The sequence below is a fragment of the Mobula hypostoma genome, chromosome 1 (genome assembly GCF_963921235.1).
Source record: "Mobula hypostoma chromosome 1, sMobHyp1.1, whole genome shotgun sequence".
NCBI classification, from domain to species: Eukaryota; Metazoa; Chordata; class Chondrichthyes; order Myliobatiformes; family Myliobatidae; genus Mobula; species Mobula hypostoma.
Genome location: NC_086097.1, coordinates 129,839,587 through 129,859,698, shown reverse-complemented (window position 1 = coordinate 129,859,698; position 20,112 = coordinate 129,839,587). Strand labels below are relative to the sequence as shown.

Below are 20,112 nucleotides of genomic sequence, written 5' to 3'. Positions count from 1 at the left end.
AGGTAGAAGGGATTAGGTGTCATAACCTTCATTAATTTGGCATAGTATTGTGGGCCGAGGGGCCTATTCCTGTGTTGTGCAGTTCTGTATTTTGTTTCCCTTTCTATGGATGCTGCCTGGCCTGCAGAGTATTTCCATCATTTCCTGCTCGTAACGCAAATAAGCTGGAATCCTACTATCCCAGATAATTCCACTTGAGCCCAATGTTCAACCCATCACATGTATGCCTATCGTGATGGCAATTCCAGCTTCCATAGCTGCATCAGCTGAAGTTTCAGGAGGCATCAACTGTGCTGGTGGAATCAAATGGGACAACATGAACTTCCTTAGACTTACCAGTTCGGAGGGTGTGAAATCTGCCTGCTGATTCTGTGTGGACTTAAATCTGATGCCTGCCTGGCTAGTCCTGTTGAACTGGAGAGGGGACAACAACCACCAGGATGACAGGTTTTCATTGGAGAAACAAGAGGCTGTTGACGTGGAATCTGGAGCAACAAACAATCTGCTTGAGGAACTCTGTGGATCAAGCACCATCAGTTTATCAATTGAATTGTCCACATTTTGGGTTGAAACTCTGCATCAGGACTGTTGTTTAGTTAAGTTGCGTTTGGTGTTTTCAATTAGCTTTTCATTGTGCCTGATGCACTAGCCGCTTCTCTTCCCATAGATGCTGCCTGACCTCTTGAGCCTTTCCAGTATTTTCTGTTTTTACTTCAGACTTCCAGCATCTGCAGATCTTTTTATTTTCACTTGTGAATCTGTTTCAGTGTTAAATGTAAAACGTTTTCTTTAAAATAGACGCTACTATTTACAATTGTCAAAGACATGTCCAAATATTAATGCTGATATCTGATGAGACTGGTGGATGGGAGTGGGTCCTCACCATCTGTTAAAGCCATTCTATGACTGCAGAAGGCTGTTTGCTGAGACCGCCCCTACATTATACTCAGACACATGGAAATGCCAACAGAAGACATCGCTGGCACCAGACAGGAAGATCTTCTCCGGTGTAAATCCAGTATAGATTAAAAACACATGAGAAAAATGAGTAGAACAGACTGTTCGGCCCCCCAATCCTATCCCATGGTTCATTCTGTTATTGCCTGCTGGCGTTTAGTATAGCAATGAAGATCCTCCATCTCTGGTGGTGTTCATCATGTCAGTAGCTTCTTCTCGGTTTTCACTACTGTCAGTGATGCAAGATCCGGGTGTAGACTCTGGAGCAGCATCGCAATCAGGTGCAGAAGGATTCTTCTGTGCTGTTTCCATAACAATGGAATACCGGTGGACCACTTTTAGTCTGTCCTCTACCTGTTTGGCATGGGTGACCCTACCAGGAGCCAAAACGTAACGCCTTGGCTCCAGCCAACGTAACTCTCTGGGCCGTTGAGGCACGTAGCCTTCAAGCCGCAGCAAGGTTGTGGTCCTCTTGGAGGAGGTTTCAGTCTGATCAGGGTTAATCTATACTGACCTCAACTCCTCTCTGCCCGGTTACATATAACTTTCAATTCCTTGATCTTTTGGCCATTTTTCCATCGCCACTTTAAATATGCCCAATATCTTTAGAAGCATATTTATGTAAGAAAAATATTTTAGAAGTTTTATGCACATGTTTCACCCATTGTTAATAACTGCAAAGCTTAACAGCACGGGGCTAAATGCAGGAACTTCTTCCCAGCATCTAGTGATAAATGGTAGGTCTTGACCACCACACTCGGTTCAAGGTTGATGGAATTCTTTCAGAAGCGAGTATCTGTTAATTTTACAGATGTATAATGGAAAGCACCCGATCTTGAGGCATCACATCTTGATTTGGCAACTGCTTTTCCCAAGACCACAAGAAATTTGAACGTAGCCCAGTCCATCATGAAAGCCAGCTTTCCCTCCATGGACAATTCCTGCTACCTCAGGAAAGCTGCCAACATAAGCAAGGATCCCTTCCACCATCTCATTTATTCTCTCTTTTAATCCCTCCCATCGAGCAGAAGGTCCAAGTGCTCATTCCACCAGGCTCAAGGACAGCTTTTACTCTGTTGTTATCAGACTCTTGGACCTCTTATGTATTAAAGATGAACCCTTGAGTTCATAATCTTCCTTGACATGACCCTTACACTTGTCTACTTGAGTTGCACTTTCTCTGTAAATATAGCACCATATTCTACTATATTCTGCATTCTGTTTTTTCTCTCCCTTTGTACTACTTCGAAGTACTCATGGGTGGAATGATCTGTCTGGATGGAATGCAAATCAAACTTTTCACTGTATCTCACTTGCCCCATCATTGAGATGTTAACACAACCAATGATCTCACTTTAAGGACTCTATCTCATCATCTCATGTTCTCATTATTTATTGCTATTTATTTATATTTGCATCTGCACAGTTTGTTGTCTTCTTGCACTCTGGTTGTCATTCATTGATCCTGTTATAGTTACTATTCTATAGATTGGTGATTATGCCTACAGGAAAATGAATCTCAAGATTGTTTATGGCCACATATATGTATTTTGATGATAAGATTTACTTTGAACATGTGACAATAATATACGATTTACAAATTAACTTGGCGCACTTGGAACTTTGGTAATGCTAAACCTGCAGATTTTCCAGAGTCTTGGATGTTCCAACATACACTTAGTTCACTTTTTTTTTTTGGATATTGTACAGTAGAACCAGTGAGTTTCAAGAGAGTATAGCAACAGGAACCCTGGTGAGTTTAAGGAGAGCAACAAATATCACCAGGTGAGCTTGGTTCTCAACCAATGCAATTTCCAAATCGTCAGATAATGGATATTGAGTTTTACAATACATAGTGAGTCCAACTGCTGAACAATAATCTTGCAAACCTTTGAAGTCTGCAGGCAAAGACAAATTTCTTCTTTAACCCAAACAGGTTTTGATTTGGGGGAAGAATCGCTAGTAATAAACTTCAGTGACCCTGCATTCTTCAGTGAAATTCATTGAGTCTAAATATATCATTCTGCTTTCCTTTAATCAAAAAATTGTGTTTGTTTTGCCATGAAGAATGTGCTACCTGGACCTTGCGTTGGCTAGTCAAAGTATAAAAGGCTTGTCTTTGGAGCTTTGTATTCCACACAATTCAGGACAGCACTAGATTTAAAGGTACATAATCTGAGTCATGAGCTTCCGCATCCCCCCCCCGCCCCATCCCAGTTCAACATATTGCCCTGGTTATTGAAGCAGGTCCCAAGCTGATCCTTTGCGACAGTTTGTTTCACTGATTCCCTGGAATGGTGAACCCTGTGGCCAAACTGACAGCATGGCATCAACTGATGAGGAGCATTTAAAGCACTCCCTTTGCTTACACAGCATGGAGAATTGAATTTCTCTTCCAACTGTGGAACAGGTGAAATGCACAGCAGGAGTTGCTAAATGTGTGATCTTGTGAGGAGCCACTGTCTAGGCATTACTGAACACACAAGTTGCATGATCTTGGCAGTTCCCCAGGTGCACAGTTCAATGGATTCAGCGGGTTAACTTCCACTACTTTGCTTTTCACAGAGCAGCTCTACATTTATTCAGAAATAATTATCAATGCACAACTTGGATCTTGAACAGAGAATAATTAAATGCACATTATGTTCTCTTTGAGGATATCATTATTTATATCATCTTCCCTCCCCCTCTGTGTCACTTCTTCCCCTGTTTAATTGTCCCCCCCCCCATCTCATTCACCCTCTGGTTTGTACTGGCTCCCTGCCTTTACCCCTGTCACTCTCTCTCTTAACCCCTGTCTCCCCTCTTTCTCATTCCTGCCTCTAGCTCCTTTCCCCCATTCCAGCCCTCTCTTTCCCTTTTCTTCCTGTGTTTTTATTCTGAACTGACTTACCAGTGTTTCTTTCTCCCTCCTCTCTTTGCCTTTTCTCCAGAAAGCCCTGGAAGAGGCAGGTGTGTGTTTATATCAGTTCTCTGTCTGTAATGCCGCCCTATTTTCTATTGCTGCAGGGGCTGCAAGCGTAAGTTAGAGGAAGATGGAGCTGCCAGCGATTCCAGCAAGCTCTCCAGCAACGAGGACGACAGCAGCTCGGAAGCTGATGAGATGGCAGCAGCGCTTGAAGCAGAGCTGAATGATTTCATTTGACGCCGGTGTGGGTAGACAATTTATTTAATGCGACAGATCTTGGACTCAGAAGACCCTGGAATGTTGTAAATTTTTTTGCCACCTTAGAAACTTTATGCCAGAACCAATAACTAGATTTCAAAACTGAGACTTCATGCTTTTTACAAGGGAACAATATTCTGAGTTTCTTTTCTTATTTTAAATGTAAAAATATTGGGTTGGGTTGGGTTGGGTTGGGCTGAAGTAAAGGGGGGGTTAATAAACGGGTTGGGGAGGGTATACTTCTGGAATGTAGTACTATTACATTGGGTTGGTGTACTAAGCCAAAGAACGTAGAGATCCTCAGCAGCTCCGTATGAGAGTGAAAACTGTGTGGTCTATTGACATCGAATAATTCTTCATTGACCCTCATTTGACTGTGGACGTGAGCTATCAGATTTTTGGGCGGGTGGGCAAGGGCTACCAAGATTCGATTCAGTAACTAGTTTGTTTCATTTCATTGTTTTTAAAAAGAAGTTGGGTTGCAGACTAGTTGGGTTCTTCAGAAGAACATTGTGTAGATTTTTATTCTAAACTCCTGTGTAATGAGTGATTCTGGCACAGTATCCTGTGCAACCATCAGCTACCATAAGCTTTTCTCCCTCCATTCTCTATCAATTTCATGCAGAGAAGTGCAGCTAGGATTTCCTAGTTAAGGATTTTATTTTTTCTCTTTGTTTGCAGAAGCAATGTAAAGTTTTTGTATATTCAATTTCATATTTGACACACTGAAAAATTTCTTTCATTAAATAAAGATTTAAAAATTATTTTGTACATGTGGTGCAGGTGGCTTTTCTTCCTGGGATGATGTTACCCGGTATAATTCTGTACAGTACAGGTGCTATGAGCATGGAAATGGTTCAGTCAATTCGACAGCCACTCAGGTTTGATGATCATATTGTTGTAAGTGACGAGGATCTGTCTTATGCCAAGAAAATGTACTCTTCATTTTCCTGGGAAATTATCCTGTTCATATTGAGAGAAGTTGCTGTAGATTCTCTTTCCTCCATTTCTTTACCCTCTGTTTTCTGAGAAATCTGATTTAATTTGCTGTGCAATAGGTTGTTTAATGGATATCCAATGCTCTGCTTCCAATCATTGGCTGATTGCTAATTGGTTATGATTTTCATGTACCAAGATATAATGAAAAGCTTTGTTTTGGAATGCCATCCATACAGATCTTTTCAAAACCAAAGGGAAAAGCAATAGCAGAATGTAGTATGCATGATGTGGTGATGTCACTAATTCTTGGTATTAATTCCAAAGAGCTGAATGTTAGGGTGGGTGGGGTGCATGCACCTACCAATAGGCTCACCTGCTTTGTAATAACAAGTAGATATGAATTTCTCCCATTCTTACAGAAGCAACAGTATGAACCATGCCAGTCAAACAGTCCATGCCAATGTTAATGTTTCACTCAAGCTCCCTCCAATACTCTACCTACTGGGGCAGATCAGCATTGATTTTATTGAATGGCAAGGCAGGCTTGAAGGGCCAAGTGACCCACTCCTGTTCCTAGTTTCTGGTGGTGCACTCGCGTGTATGACATCACATCTGAAGGCCAATAATAGACTACTTCGCAATCCATCCCATGCTCAGTGCGGTGATAATTCACCACTTGTAGCCTTTTTACTGCCAATAGAAAAATTACTTTTTAAAATACATGCATCTATTGTATCCATTTGATTAAGTTATTTGTAAAGTTCCTCATGTTTCTTCCCCTGAATATGCTACTTATTCTCAATCATTTTTTTTGTGTATTTTCACCTTGCCCTATCACTATCTGTCATCTTGCCCCATGTGACACTGTTGCCCCATTCGGCCCATCAACTCTGTCCCGCCATTTGATCATGGCTGATTTATTTTCCCTCTCAACCCAATCTCCTTCTTTCTCCCCATAACCTTTGATGCCCTTACTAATCAAGAACTGATCAACCTCCACTTTAAATATACCCAATGACTTGGCCTCCACGGTCATCTGTGGAAATGAATTCCACAGATTCACTACACTCTGACCAGCAAAGTTCCCCTTCATCTTGGTTCTAAAGGGATATACTTATATTTGAAGGCTGTGTCCTCTGGTTCTAGACACTCCCACTATTGGAAACATCCTCTCCACGATAACTCTGTCTTGACCTTACAATGTTTGGTAAGTTTCAATAAGATCCCTCCTTATTCTTCTAATCTCCAGCAAGGACAAGCCCAGAACCATCAAACACTCCTCATATGTTAACCCTTTAATTCCTGGAATAATTTTCGTAAACCTCCCCAGAACTCTCCAATGCCAGCAATCTAATCGAATCTTTTCTTAGATATTGGGCCCCAAAACTGCTCACAGTACTCCAAATACAATCTGACCAATGCTTTATAACGTCTGAACACTATATCTTGCATGTTATACCCTAGTTCTCTGGAAATGAATGTTAACATTGCATTTGCCTTCCTATTACTGACTCGTTAACATTTAGGGAATCCTGTGCGAGGACTCCCAGGCCCCTTTGCACTTCTGACTTCTGAATTTTCTGCTGTCCAGTCCACACCTTTATTCTTCTACCTAAATGCATGACCATACACTGCTCTACACAGTATTCCATCTGACACTTCTTTACCCATTCTCCTAACCTGTCCACGTCTTTTTGTAGCCTGTCGACTTCCTCAACACTACCTGCATGCTCCACCCACCCCCACCTATCTTGACTGCAAAGCCATCAATCCCATCATCCAGATCATTAAGATATCTCATGAAAAGTAGCAGACCCAACACTGACCCCTCCAGAAGATCACTAGTCACTGGCAGCCAGCCAGTAAGGCACTCTTTATTCCCACTCTTTGCCTCCTGCCAATCATCTATCCGTGCTGGTATCTTTCCTGTAATACTATGGGCTCCCATCTTCTTCAGCAGCCTCATGTGTGGCACCCTGTCAAACTTCTTCTGAAAACGCAGGAGGAGGACATTGAGTATAAATTGGTATTAAGATAGCCAAAATTTTGTGGGCTGAATGGCCTATCCCATGCTGCACTGTTCTATGTTATATTTTAAATGGATAGGGAAGTGATGTACTGAGATACAGCAGAGACTCAAAGAGCTGAATGGCCTCATATCATAAGGTAGATGCATCTTTTTATTTACTAAGATCTTTATGCAAACTTCTTTATTCTGTATTCCCACAGATATTTTAATTGTTTTCTGCTGAGTGCATAGAGGCTGGGAAGTTTATCATTATATGAGGTCCAGACAAGATGATGAAGGATTTATTTCTGTCCAGCTGCAAAGTCAGTAACTAGGGGACATGGTGTAGAGCTTTGAGGGAAAAGAATTCTCCAATGAGGTGGTGGGGTTTGGAGGCCCACTGTGTGTAGAGGTGGTGAATGTAGAATCCCTCACATTTTCTGCAAATGTTGTTACCTACAGAAACTCTGACCAAGAGCTGGGAATTGTTGGCTGTGTAGGTCTGTTGATTCTAAACAATGCTCTATGACATACTGATTTTCTTGTTACACAACACACTGGAGGAACTCAGCAGGAGGTAAATGTGCATTCAATGTTTTGAGTCAATGCACTTCATCTGGGCAGATTTACCTGTTATGTCAGCCTGCTTGCTCTCCAATATTGATGTGTTCTTCCCCCTGTGTTTTGTTCATTTCATGTTGATCCACATTTAAGCACGTTTTTATTACTACCCAAATTTCTTCATTGGCAACTAATTAAACAAAAGCTGCTCCAAGATCACCCCTACAGTACTGCACCAGATTAAGAAGATGAAAGTGTGGTGAGTGAAGATTTTCAAAGATGAGGAAAGCAAGTAATTTCAGGTAACTGCACTCTCTACCCTGTTTCTCTCTCCACGGCTGCTGCCCGGTCCACTGAGTATTTGCAGATTTCCAGCTTCTGCAGCATTTTTCTTTTGTTAGTAGTCACACAAGGTTAATGGTACCTATGGAATGTCTTCTTGAAGCTATTTTCAATTGTTATTTCTCTGCATTTCTTGTGAGTATCTGCATATTTTAGTTTTGCAGATAATTATTGAGTGATGCAGCACAGAGGAGGCTATTCAGCTCATTAGCATGTTCGAAAAACAATCGGTTCACTGGTCGATGTCACTCTGTGTCTTTCCTGTCACTTCATTGCCAGCTTAGGGCAAAGAAATTGTGTGGCACCAGAAAAGTGTGTTGAATGGGCAGTGCGTTAAGTTATGAACAGAGCACATGATTGCCAAGACATTGTGTATAGAGGGCATGTATCACCACCCAAACATGAGAAACCATTATGCTGAGTTGGTTCAGGTCAGGATATCAATGACAAGTAAAGATTGATTGTTCAGCGTGGGCCTGGGGCTTGGAGATGAGGTTAAATTTGGAAATGTTATGTTACATACTTCATGGATATCTTGTGATTGTCTTATGAGGATGATGTAATGGTCTTGCAGAGGTCACATGATGCAATTTTCCAGCCAATGTGAGGTCACATTGTGACCTGTTCTCACCAGGTATATAAGTGTAGCCCCCTGGTGATGCTGTTAGATCGTCAGTCAGATACTCCGCTATGCTGCTTATTAATCTCATGACGCAGTATAGTTTTAAACCAGAGTTTTACTATCTATTGTAGGGTACAGAAGTGTTGGGCCAGCAGTTTCACCAATAGCTGCCAGGTTTGTTGATGTACCTTTTCACTAATATGGGAGAGTGAAGATGGGAACCTGAAGGAGTCGTTCAACGGTTTTGGAGAGGATCGACCATTATTGAATTCGTTCAAGTAAGAGTGATTTGCATGAGATAACCTCTTCTAAAAGAAGCAGAAAAGGTTGTGCAGTATCTAGTCTATTCTACAGAGAAAAAGATCAGTGCCTTTAAACTGTTTTATTTCCGTCGTCGTGAATCCTGCGGACAAGGCAGGTTCCGGCTGGGATTGGCAGTAACATTGTGTCTTCAAGGAATTCTTTACTTCAAGAAAGTCTCTCCTAATTGACTGTATAAATCGCTTGGACTTTCAAATTTACCATTCTAAGAACTGTGTTCCAATTTACCACTTTAAGACTGTTCTCGCATTTACCGCTTTAAGAACTAGTACTGAGTTTGGCAATTTGTTAAATGGCCGCATAGCAGTTTACTTCCGGTTAAGGTTTTTCGTTCGTTTATCATTTTATTAATTTTGAGCTGAGTTTAATAAATGTTTATTTGTTTACAGAACCTGACTCATTTCTATATTCATTGTTGCCAGTCACGTGACAGTTACCATGTTCAAAAGTAGAGATCAGGCCTGCAAGCAGGTCTGAACTTGACCTCAGAGACTGGTGAAGTGAGGTTTGTGGTCAAGAAAATGGAGGAGTACTGTGACAGCTCCATATAGACACAGGACAACCTACTTACTTCATGGAGTCATTATTTCTCTGTTCATATCCATGCATGGTTGATGAATTGGTTACTTGACTATCCTGCAGATAAATATGTAAAACAATGCTTTTTATTGTTGCGGTGTAATAACCTCTAAATGTTTTTAGTCACTTCTAATATCCTTGTATTATTCTAGCTAATTTTTGTGAGCCTCTTTCATGCAATGTATGCATGCGATTTAATAGTTTACATGATCACTTTGCAAAGGAGCAGAGAAAGTTTGTGAAATCCATACACTTGAAATCTCACAGTTTACGTAAAACTCTTCTGCGGTGTTTTAGGCTTGATTTGTTTTAAAACTATGTTGTGCCTATCAAAGCAGCAATTCCCCTCAATGACAAAGGATGAAGGCTATTGATGGGTCATGGCACCAAGATAAAGGATCAGCCACAATTTTATGAATGGCAGAGCAATTTCTTGCAGTCGTGTACAGTGCAGTTGCCATACCAAGCAATATGCATCCAGATAGAATGCATTCTATGGTGAATCAATAAAGTTGAAGAATTTGTTGCAATGAGAGGCTGTGGGGGCTAGGTCAATGGTGTATATAAGGCAGAGATTGATGAATTCTGGAACGGTAAGGGTTATCGGAGAAGGCCTGAGAATGTGGTTGAAAACAATACAGAGCCATGATTGAATGGTGGAACAAATTCAATGGACAGAATGGCCTAATTCTATTACCATGTATAGTGGATTCCAGTTAATTGGGCCATTGATTAATCAAAGCAGCCACTTACTAGGGACAACTCTTAAAGAACAAAAACTCATTGAGAAAATTGCTGGGATTCCCTTAGTTTATTTGGGGCACTATGCTGCTTAAATGTAGACTGTTGCTGGATAGTTTCTAACTAGCATCAGTCATGTGCATGTTATCTGACCATTAGACACTACACCGTGCCTAGGGTGAACAGTTGTTTAAATACCATTACTTGCGTGCGTGTTTGTGATCAAAAAGCCGTGATTTTTGTCACTGACAGTCAACAAGTAATAAGCAGTAAGACAATTCAGAACCGTTTTCCTCATGGCAGTTTCAAGCATTCAAGCTTGGAGATGCCAGAAACGGGTGGGAGTGAAAATACAATTTCACTACAAGTTGGGAACTACAAAGAATTTAAAGGTATCAACAGTCATCTTGAATGTTACAATGAAATCATCAAAAGCATTGTTTGGAGACAGTCTATTATCTGCAGCGATTTTGTTCATTTACAGTCAATCAAAAGAACACAGCGGCATACTCTTGATTAATTCCTCTGTTGATGACCATTAAGATCCAATACTCAGTTTTGTAGCACCGTAGTCGTTTTGATAGTGTTATAATATTTTCTGAATTTCATTTAAATTATAATTTGTTCCTCAGTTAAATGGTAGTTTGTCTTTTTTTATACCTTTTTAATTACTTCCATTAAGCTTCGGTTAATTGTGGCAGCCTCTTAATTGGCCCAAGATGTACTGATCCCAATGTGTCCCAATTAACGAGAAACAACTGTATATGGTCTTACTGTTCACTTATAGTCCCATACATGACTTACCGTGTAGAGGTATGGGGAAATACATACAAAACAAATACAAACTCAATTTTTCTACTCCAAAAGAAAGTCATACAAATTGTAATAAGACAAGTTATTATGAGCCAACCAATCCACTATTTATTCAACTAAACACTTTAAAATTCAGAGATTTTGTAGATTTTAAAATAATACAAATTATGTATAAAGTATAAAATGGACAGCTACCACAAATTATCCAAAGGTTGTTTAAAATGAGAGAAAGTCAACATGATTTGAGAGGAACATGTGTATTTCAAAAAGAAAGGATAAGAACAAATGTAAAAAAAATTATTGTATTTCAGTCAGAGGGGTGAATCTATGGAACAGTTGTAATGAGAATTTAAAACATGCACCACACTTAAGTTTAAAAGTTATTTAAAAATAATTTAATGAACAAATACAAAATATATGATTTTAAATGAATGGGAATAATGTAAATAAATTACACTTGGAATTGGATTTTATGTTAAAAGATTATGAAATTTTTTGTTTTGATGTGATGATTGACACCAAATATGTTGTTGTATAAGTAAGAGGGGTAGGCGTAATAAGCTGTAGCTTCAGCCTACACTCTTTCAGTCTGTTTTAAAGAATATCTTTTTTGTTGTTGTTATTTTGTCCTATGAAATCATTGTTGAAAATGATGCTTTTTGTTATGTTTGTACTGACCAAAATATATTTAATTAATTAATTCATTCATTCATTTCTGGCTATATGCTTATCTAGAAATGTAGCACGGCATAATCACTTCTCATTGGGTTGCAGTCATGCCCAATGAGAGGACATAATTCTTTAATTTAGAAAATGTTTTCTAGAAATTGGTACAATATTGTAATATTTAAAGCAGCACACACAAATGTTGGAGGAGTTCAGGTCAGGTAGCGTCTAGGGAGATGAATAAACATTCAACATTTCGGATCGCAATGGGGAATGGATAAGATAAAAGGGGGAGAGGGAAAAATTACTATAATTTAGAGAAACTAATGTTCATGCTATCAAGTTGAAGGCCACCCACCCGAATTATGCGATGTTCTGGCCTCCCAATTACCCCTTCTCTACTCATCTGCCCATGCCTCCATCTGGTGCCCCTCCTTCTTCCCTTTCTCCCATGGTCCATTCTCCCCTCCTATCAGATTCCTTCTTCAGACCTTTGCCTCTACCACCTGTCACCTCCCAGCTTCTCACTTCATTCCCCCTTCCCACCCCACCCACCTAATTCCTCTTCTGGTTTCAGCTATCACCTTCCAGCTTGTATTCCTTCCTCTTCCCCAGCCCCCACCGCCTTCTTACTCCGGATTCTCCTTCCTTTCTAGCCCCGCTGAAGGGTCTCAGCTCAAATTATCGACTATTTATTCCTTTCCATAGATACTGCCTGATTTGCTGAGTTCTTTCAGCATTTTATGTGTGTGTGTTTCTGGATTACCAGCATCTGCAGAATCTCTTGTATTTGTGAGACTTCGTAGATTGAAAATTAGGTCCCATAGAATACAGGGAGAGCTGGTTGGGTGGATTCAATTTTTTTCTCGGAGTTAGGAAGCAAAGGGTTGTGGTTGAAGATTACTTCTCAGAATGGAGGCAATGGTGTTGTTATTGGGACTCTTGTTATTGGCTATTTACATAAATGATTTGGATGTGAGTGCACAAAAGTTTACAGATGTCACAAAATTTGGAGGTCTTGTTGATTGTGGAGAAGGTTATTGTAGATTACGGGGAATCTTGGACAGTTAAGGAATTGGACTGTGAATTGGCAAATGAATCTCAATACAGATAGATGTGAGGTGATACATCTTGGGAAGTCAAACTAGCATAGCACTTACTCTAGTGCTCTATTTTTGATAGAATAGCCGGCAGAAAGACCCAAGGAGTACAAGTGCATTTCACTGAAAGCAGTGTCACAGGCAGACAAGTTGGTGAAGAAGGTGTTCAACACCCTGTCCTTCATCAGTTAGGGCATGGACAATAGAAGTTGGGACATTACGGTGCAGTTGTATAAATCATTGGTGAGGCCAAGCGTGTTGTATTATGTACAGTTTTGGTCATCCCTGTTGTTGGAAATATTATGCAATTTTCTGCAGAAAATATTCACCGGATACTTCCAAAACTAGAAGGCCTGATTTATAGGGATTGGTTGGCCAGGCTAGGTTTTTATGGGAGATTGAGAAAGTGATAGATAGGAGCTGCAGGATGTCGTCACAACTAGGCTGCTGGAGACAGATACCTGTGTGATTGTCAGGAGAGGGAAAGGGAATAGGCAGCCAGTGTAGAGTACGGTTGTGGCTAATCCCCTCAATAATAAGTACTGTATGCAACTTTTAATACTGTTCTGGGGAGACAGCCTACCCGCAGCGAGCATGTCCCTGGCATTGAGTCTGGCTCTGTTTCTCAGATGGGAAGGGGGAGAAGAGGACTGCTGTGGTGATAGGGGATTCGATAGTTAAAGGAGAAGAGAGGCGATTCTGTGGACATGAAAAGGACACCTGGTGGTATTTTGCCTCTCAGCTGCCAAGGTCAGGAATGTTTTAGATCAGATCCACAGCATTCTAAATGGGGAGGGTGAGCAGCCAGAATTCATGGAACATATTGATACCAATGACATAGGTAGGAAAAGAGAGGAGGTCATGAAGAGAGAATATAGGGAGTTTGGTGGAAAGCTGAAAAGCAGGACCTCCAGAGTTGTAATCTTTGGATTGCTACCTGTGTCTTGAGCCAGTGAGGGTAAGAAAAGGATGATGTAGCAAGTGAATGATTGGCTGAGGAATTGGTGCAGGGGTCGAGGCTTCAGAGTTCTGGATCATTGAGATCTCTTCTTGGGAAGGTATGACCTGCACAAAAAGGTTGGGTTACACCTGAACCTGAGGGGGACTGATATCCTTGTGGACAGGTTCACTGGAGCTTATGGGGAGGGATTAAACTAATTTGGCAGGGGAATGGAATGGGGCAATTGGTGCACAAGTAGATGCAGTGTGTAGTGAGACTGTGAGGAAGGACAGGCAGATGATAGGGCAAGATGGCAGACAGTGGGGTGAGTTGAAGAGTAATATGTGGGCAAAATGTAAAAGAATGATGAATACAAGACTGAAGACATTATATTTGAATGCACACAGTATACAGAATAAGGAAAACGCTCTTGTAGCGCAATTAGAGATTGGCAAGTATGATGTTGTGGGCATCACTGAGTCATGGCTGAAAGATCATAGTTGGAAGTTTAATATCCAAGGATACACCTAGTATTGAAAGGACAGGGAGGTAGTTGCAGGGGGTGGGGTGGTTCTGTTGGTAAAAAATAAAATAAAATCCTGAGAAAAAGGTGGCATAAGATCAGAAGATGTAGAGGCTTCATGGCTAGAGTTAAGAAACTGCAAAGGTAAAAAGACCCTGATAGGAGTTATATACAGGCTTCCAAAATAGTAGCCAAGATGTGGGATACAAATTACAATGAGAAATAGGAAAGGCATGTAAAAAGGGCAATGTTGTGATAGTCATGGGGGATATTGATATGCAGGTAGATTTGGAAGATCAGGTTGGTGCTGAACCCCAAGAAAGGGAATTTGTAGAATGCCTTTGAGATGGGTTGTTAGAGCAGTTTGTGGTTGAACCCACTAGGGGAAATGCAATTCTCGATTGGGTGTTGTGTAATGATCACATTTGATGAGAGAACTTGAAATAAAAGAAGCCTTAGGAGGCAGTGGTCATATTATGATAGAATTCACCCTGCAGTTTTAGAGGGTGAAGATAAAGTCAAATATATAACAGTATTACAGTGAGTGAAGGGAATTACAGAGACGTGAAAGAGGAGCTATTTTAAGGTGATTGAAAGGGGACACAAGCATGGATGATGGTAGAACAGCAATGACTGGATTTTCTGGGGGCAATTTGGAGAACATAGGATAGATACATCCCAAAGATAAAGAAATATTCTGAAGGGAGGGATGCAATGATGACTTCAAGTGAAGTCAAAGACATCATAAAAGGATAAGGAGGGCATATAATATAGCAAAAATTAGTGAGAATATAGGGAATTGGGAAGCTTTTAAAAGCCAACAGAAGGCAACTAAAAAGACAAGGAGAGAAGCAATGAAATATGAATTAGCCAATAATATAAAAGAGGATACTAAAAGTTTTTTCAAATATCTGAAGAGTGAAAGAGAGATGAGAGTGGATATCAGACCATTGGAGAAGTAATAATGGGAGATAAAGTAATGGTGGATGAACTTAATAAGTATTTTGCATTAGTCTTCATTGTGGAAGACACGAGCAGTATGCCAGTAATTTGAGAGTTTCAGGAGGCAGAAGTGAGTGTAGTTGCTATCACTAAGCAGAACGTGCTTGGGAAGCTCAGAGGTCTGAAGATAGATAACATTACTTGGACCAGATGGAACGTAAACCCAGGGTTCTGAAAGAGGTACCTGAAGAGACTGTGGGGCATTAATGATGAACTTTTTAGAATCACTAGATTTGGAAATAGTTCCAGAGAAATGGAAAATTGCAAATGTCACTCCACTCTTTAAGAAGGGAGGGAGACAGAAGAAAGGGAAGTATAGGCCAGTTAGCCTGATTTCAGTGGTTCGGAAGTTGTTGGAGTTAATGAAGGATGAGGTTTCGGGGTACTTGGAGGTATACAATAAAGTAGGCCAAAGTTAGTGGCACAAAGACTAGAAAATCTACGGATGCTGAAAATCCAAGCAACACACACAAAATGCTGGAGGAACTCACCAGGCCAGGTAGCATCTATGGAAAAGAGTAAACAGTCGATGTTTTGCGCCAAGACCAAAAGATCAGGAGCATGGATTCTTTAAGAGGAAATCTTGCCTGACAAACCTGTTGGAAGTAACAGGCAGGATAAACAAAGGAGAGTCAGTGGATGATGTTTTCTTGGATTTTCAGAAGGCCTTTGACAAGGGGCCACACATGAAGTTGTTTAACAACGTAAGAGCCCCATGGTATTACAGGAAAGATACTAGAATAGAAAGAAGAGCAATGGGATTGAGAGGGATAATAAATCAGCCATGATGGAATGCAGACAAGACCCAATGGGCTGGATGGCCTAATTCTGATGCTAGTCTTCTGGTCTTCTAGTCTTTATTCCTTGGAGCGTGGGAGAATGAGGGGAGACCATATGGAAGTTTTTAAGATCACAAAGGGCATCAAAAAAGTAGATGGTGATGGTCTTTCCCATAGGGTGGGGCAGTGCATAACAAGGGGGTATAGATTTAAGGTGAGAGGGGAAAGATTCAAAAGGGTCTTGAGGGGAAACTTGTTTTTCCATGAAGAGGGTGACAAGTATATGGAAACTGCCGGAAGAAGTGTTTGAGTTACGTATAATAGGATTATTTAAGAAGCACTTGAAAAGGCACATGGGGGGATCAGGGTTTGGACAGATGTGGGCTGAACACAGGAAGTTGGGATTAGATGGGTGATCATTGTGGTCAGCATGGCCTTGTTGAACCACAGTGCCTATATCTATGTTGTTTTGCTCTGTAACCTGACCATGGGCAAACTGAATTACAATTATTTTCGTACCATATATCCCGATAGAATAGCATGCTGCTCGTAATAGAGAAAAATAGATTTGTAAATCAAAAGCACATACCCATGGAGTCAATGGTGTCATAGCTATAGTTTGTTTATTCATTTAGAGAAACAGCACGGAATAAGCCCTTCTGACCCTTCGAGACACACAGCCCAGCAAGCCCCGAGTTAACCCCATAAATCAAATAATTGTAAATAGAAGATTTGATGTTGGGCAGTACTGTTTAGCCCAATGATACAGGTGAGAAAAGAAACCATTAGTGTGCCACCATGCATCAACACTCAAATGGGAAGAGAGTGCAGCCATGCCAATGTATAGCACTACTGTTGGATTACAACATCACAGCAGATTATAACTAATAAGTAATGAAGAGAAAATCTAATGCTCGTCAAAATACATTTCATAAGTGTTTTATTGGTACAGTTATGTTACAATGAGTATATTAATGAGACAAATCCATCACTACTAATTATGAAATATATATGACATTTAATTACAAGGTGAAGTTTCTGGGTACATAATGGAATACTGCCTTCTACCTGATGACACTGTGCCCGAGTACATTCTTCACACTCAGCTAGATCCCTTACAGGCCGAGCCTTTTTGAAGTCCTCAGGGCCTGCTAATTGCCTGAGGGGGAACCATGTCTGATGAGATGTTTAATCATGATGAATTTAGAGGAAAGCACATGAATTAGTGAATGACATTTTATTTAAAATGAACAAAACTGCAGGTGCTGGAAATCTGAAATAACAACAGAATACTGTAAATATAATATGACAACTTATATTGTGATTTTGAAACTATGTAAGCTCTTCTGAGTAGCAACAACAGCATTTAATGTGGTTGTGTTATGCCTGACATCATGCATTCAGATTGAAAGTGAACAGAAAATGATAATATATTCCAATTAATATTGTGCATCTTGCGTAGTAAAAAATCAATCTAATCCTGAGGCATATAGAGAGATGGTAATGCGGGACAACAAATCTTAGTCAAAATATTGAAGTGGAATCTCAACAAGCAGGTTGAGGGTTGGAATTTGAGGTGGGAATTCCAGAATTTAGTAGCCCTGGCTGATTTTGGGGCAATGCTGGGAAAATGAAATCAAAGAGCACGAGTCCAGGCCTAGTTAAGTATAGATAGTGTATCTTGGCAGGCTGCAGAGATGGTGCTGTGGAGAGAAGATACTTTATACTTTATTGTCGCCAAACAATTGGTACTAGAACATACAATCATCACAGCGATATTTGATTCTGCGCTTCACACTCCCTGGATTACAAATATTAAATATTAAAGATATTAAAAATAGTTAAAATTAGTGGATATTAAAAATTTTAATTATAAATCACAAATAGAAAATAGAAAAATGGGAAGTAAGGTAGTGCAAAAAAAACCGAGAGGCAGGTCCGGATATTTGGAGGGTACGGCCCAGATCCGGGTCAGGATCCATTCAGCAGTCTTATCACAGTTGGAAAGAAGCTGTTCCCAAATCTGGCCGTACGAGTCTTTAAGCTCCTGAACCTACTCTCGGAGGGAAGAGGGATGAAAAGTGTGTTGGCTGGGTGGATCCTGTCCTTGATTATCCTGGCAGCACTGCTCCGACAGCGTGCAGTGTGAAGGGAGTCCACGGACGGAAGATTGGTTTGTGTGATGTGCTGTGCCGTGTTCATGACCAGACCCTGGAGAGATCTCAAAATGTGGAGAGGAATTTGAAAATTAGATACTGCCAAAGAGAGATGTGTGCAGGTCAGTAATGGAGGTGTGGTGGTCATTGGGATGTGATTCAAGTTGTTTTCAATAAGTTAAAAATGAGCCAACCAATTAAATGCTTTACAATGAAGAATGTTGATGCGAAACAATGAACTAATGTATATAGAGTAATAAGAAACAACTATTATTGACAATAACTCTACCAATATTGTTTTGGGAAGATCTCATTCAATCTGCCCAGTGAAGTTGGTAACTAGCATCCATAGACCCAACATAAGCTATGCACAGGAGCGGCATTTGTGTGTTGCTCCTTCGAATTGATTGTAAGGATTTGAAGAAGATGATGCTGATGATACTTTTCCAAGGCACCCAGATTTTACAGGCATTGAAGCAGCTTGGTTTATCGATGCCACTGCATGGTGTCTGAGAATTGTGATGGTTGAATGCGGGGTGTATTTGTTCTCATAGGCAGAACCTAGTAGCCATTTCAGTGCTGGATAAAGTTCCCACTATTGCATTCTGCTTTTTGGGTTTGTCCAGAGGATGGTTGACACCTGGTAACGGTGTAAGCTATCCTGACTGATTCATGGTGAGGGTGTACACTGTCTAGGAGATGATCTGGCTATGGTGTGGGTGTGGCCTATCCAGGGGACAGTTCGTACATGGTGGGGGCATGGTCTGTCAAGGGTTGGCTGGTGTCACACTTTTATTCTTTCTACTGATGGCATTTGAAAAGATGGTCCGCCCGATATCCTCTGTATGTGCTGTGATATTACAGTCATCAGCATCCACAAATTCAGTGATTGACATTCTGCTGGTTTTGAACTTGAGGAGTAGATGAGCAAGACTGGTAAGTTCTTATGTATCATTTCGATGGTAGCTGCTTTTGGAAGGTGGTCTGTGAGAAACAGGATGCAAGCAAAATAAAAGGTTGGGCAACAATTGGTTCGTGCTGATGAGAAAAGGTTCCGTGTCGGGACCACTGCCCCGGACCGTGGCAGTCATGTGGCTCTGCAGTAAGGCTACTATATTAACAAACTTCTCCAGGGATCAGAATTCAATCAGCCATTTTCACAGAACTTCACAGTCAACAGTGTTGCAAGGGAGAGTGGATGAAAGTAAAGTGTAAATGGGTGATTGATGATCAGCATGACTCAGTGGGCAGAGGGCCTGTTTCTGTGATTCAAAGACTGCAGAGGGATTAGTGAGAGACACGAACAGCTCCACAAAATACATTCTGGAGTTTCCCATGCTAGTCTCAAACCACAGTGCAAATCCAGCAGGATTTTCCCAGAAAGGGGAAGGATACTGTCTAGGAGAGTTTGATGAAGAGGAGTGAGGCGCCATGGTAGTTCACACAATGACACCTTCTTCACAAATGTGCTCACTGTTTCAATATTCCCTGGATCAACGGGAATTTCTTCACAATCCCACGTATCACAGCCATGAGGTTCTGACAAAAGCATCCTCCACGACATTATCATTGTTTTTCCTTCTGCAGGAGCTGCTTGGCTTCCTGAGAGTTTCCGGCGTTTTCTCAATTCATTTCAGATTTCCAGCACTTCAAGTATCTTCTGATTTCCACAACAAAGTTGTGGCATCTCCTCTGGTTTTCAAGTTTTTTTGCTGGAATGCTGTCTTGTTCGGAGTCCTTGTTCTTTCTCATCATCTCAACAGTACGGCAAAGGTCACTGCCTATGAGAACAAATACACCACGCATTCAACCATCACAATTCTCAGACACTGTGCAGTGTCAATAAGTTAAAAATGAGCTAACCAATTAAATGCTTTACAATGAAGAATGTTGACTC

General features: G+C 40.7%; 1 protein-coding gene across 1 annotated transcript in view; it reads left to right on the top strand.

The window, feature by feature from the left end:
• Positions 1–4,293, top strand: part of ctdp1 (CTD (carboxy-terminal domain, RNA polymerase II, polypeptide A) phosphatase, subunit 1) — a 362,097-nt gene extending 357,804 nt beyond the window's left edge. Inside the window, exon 13 of the mRNA XM_063055679.1 lies at positions 3,967–4,293. Within this exon, the coding sequence (XP_062911749.1) occupies positions 3,967–4,102 (136 nt within the window). The 3' untranslated portion in view covers positions 4,103–4,293. The remainder of the gene's footprint in view (positions 1–3,966) is intronic.
• Positions 4,294–20,112: the final 15,819 nt, after the last annotated feature.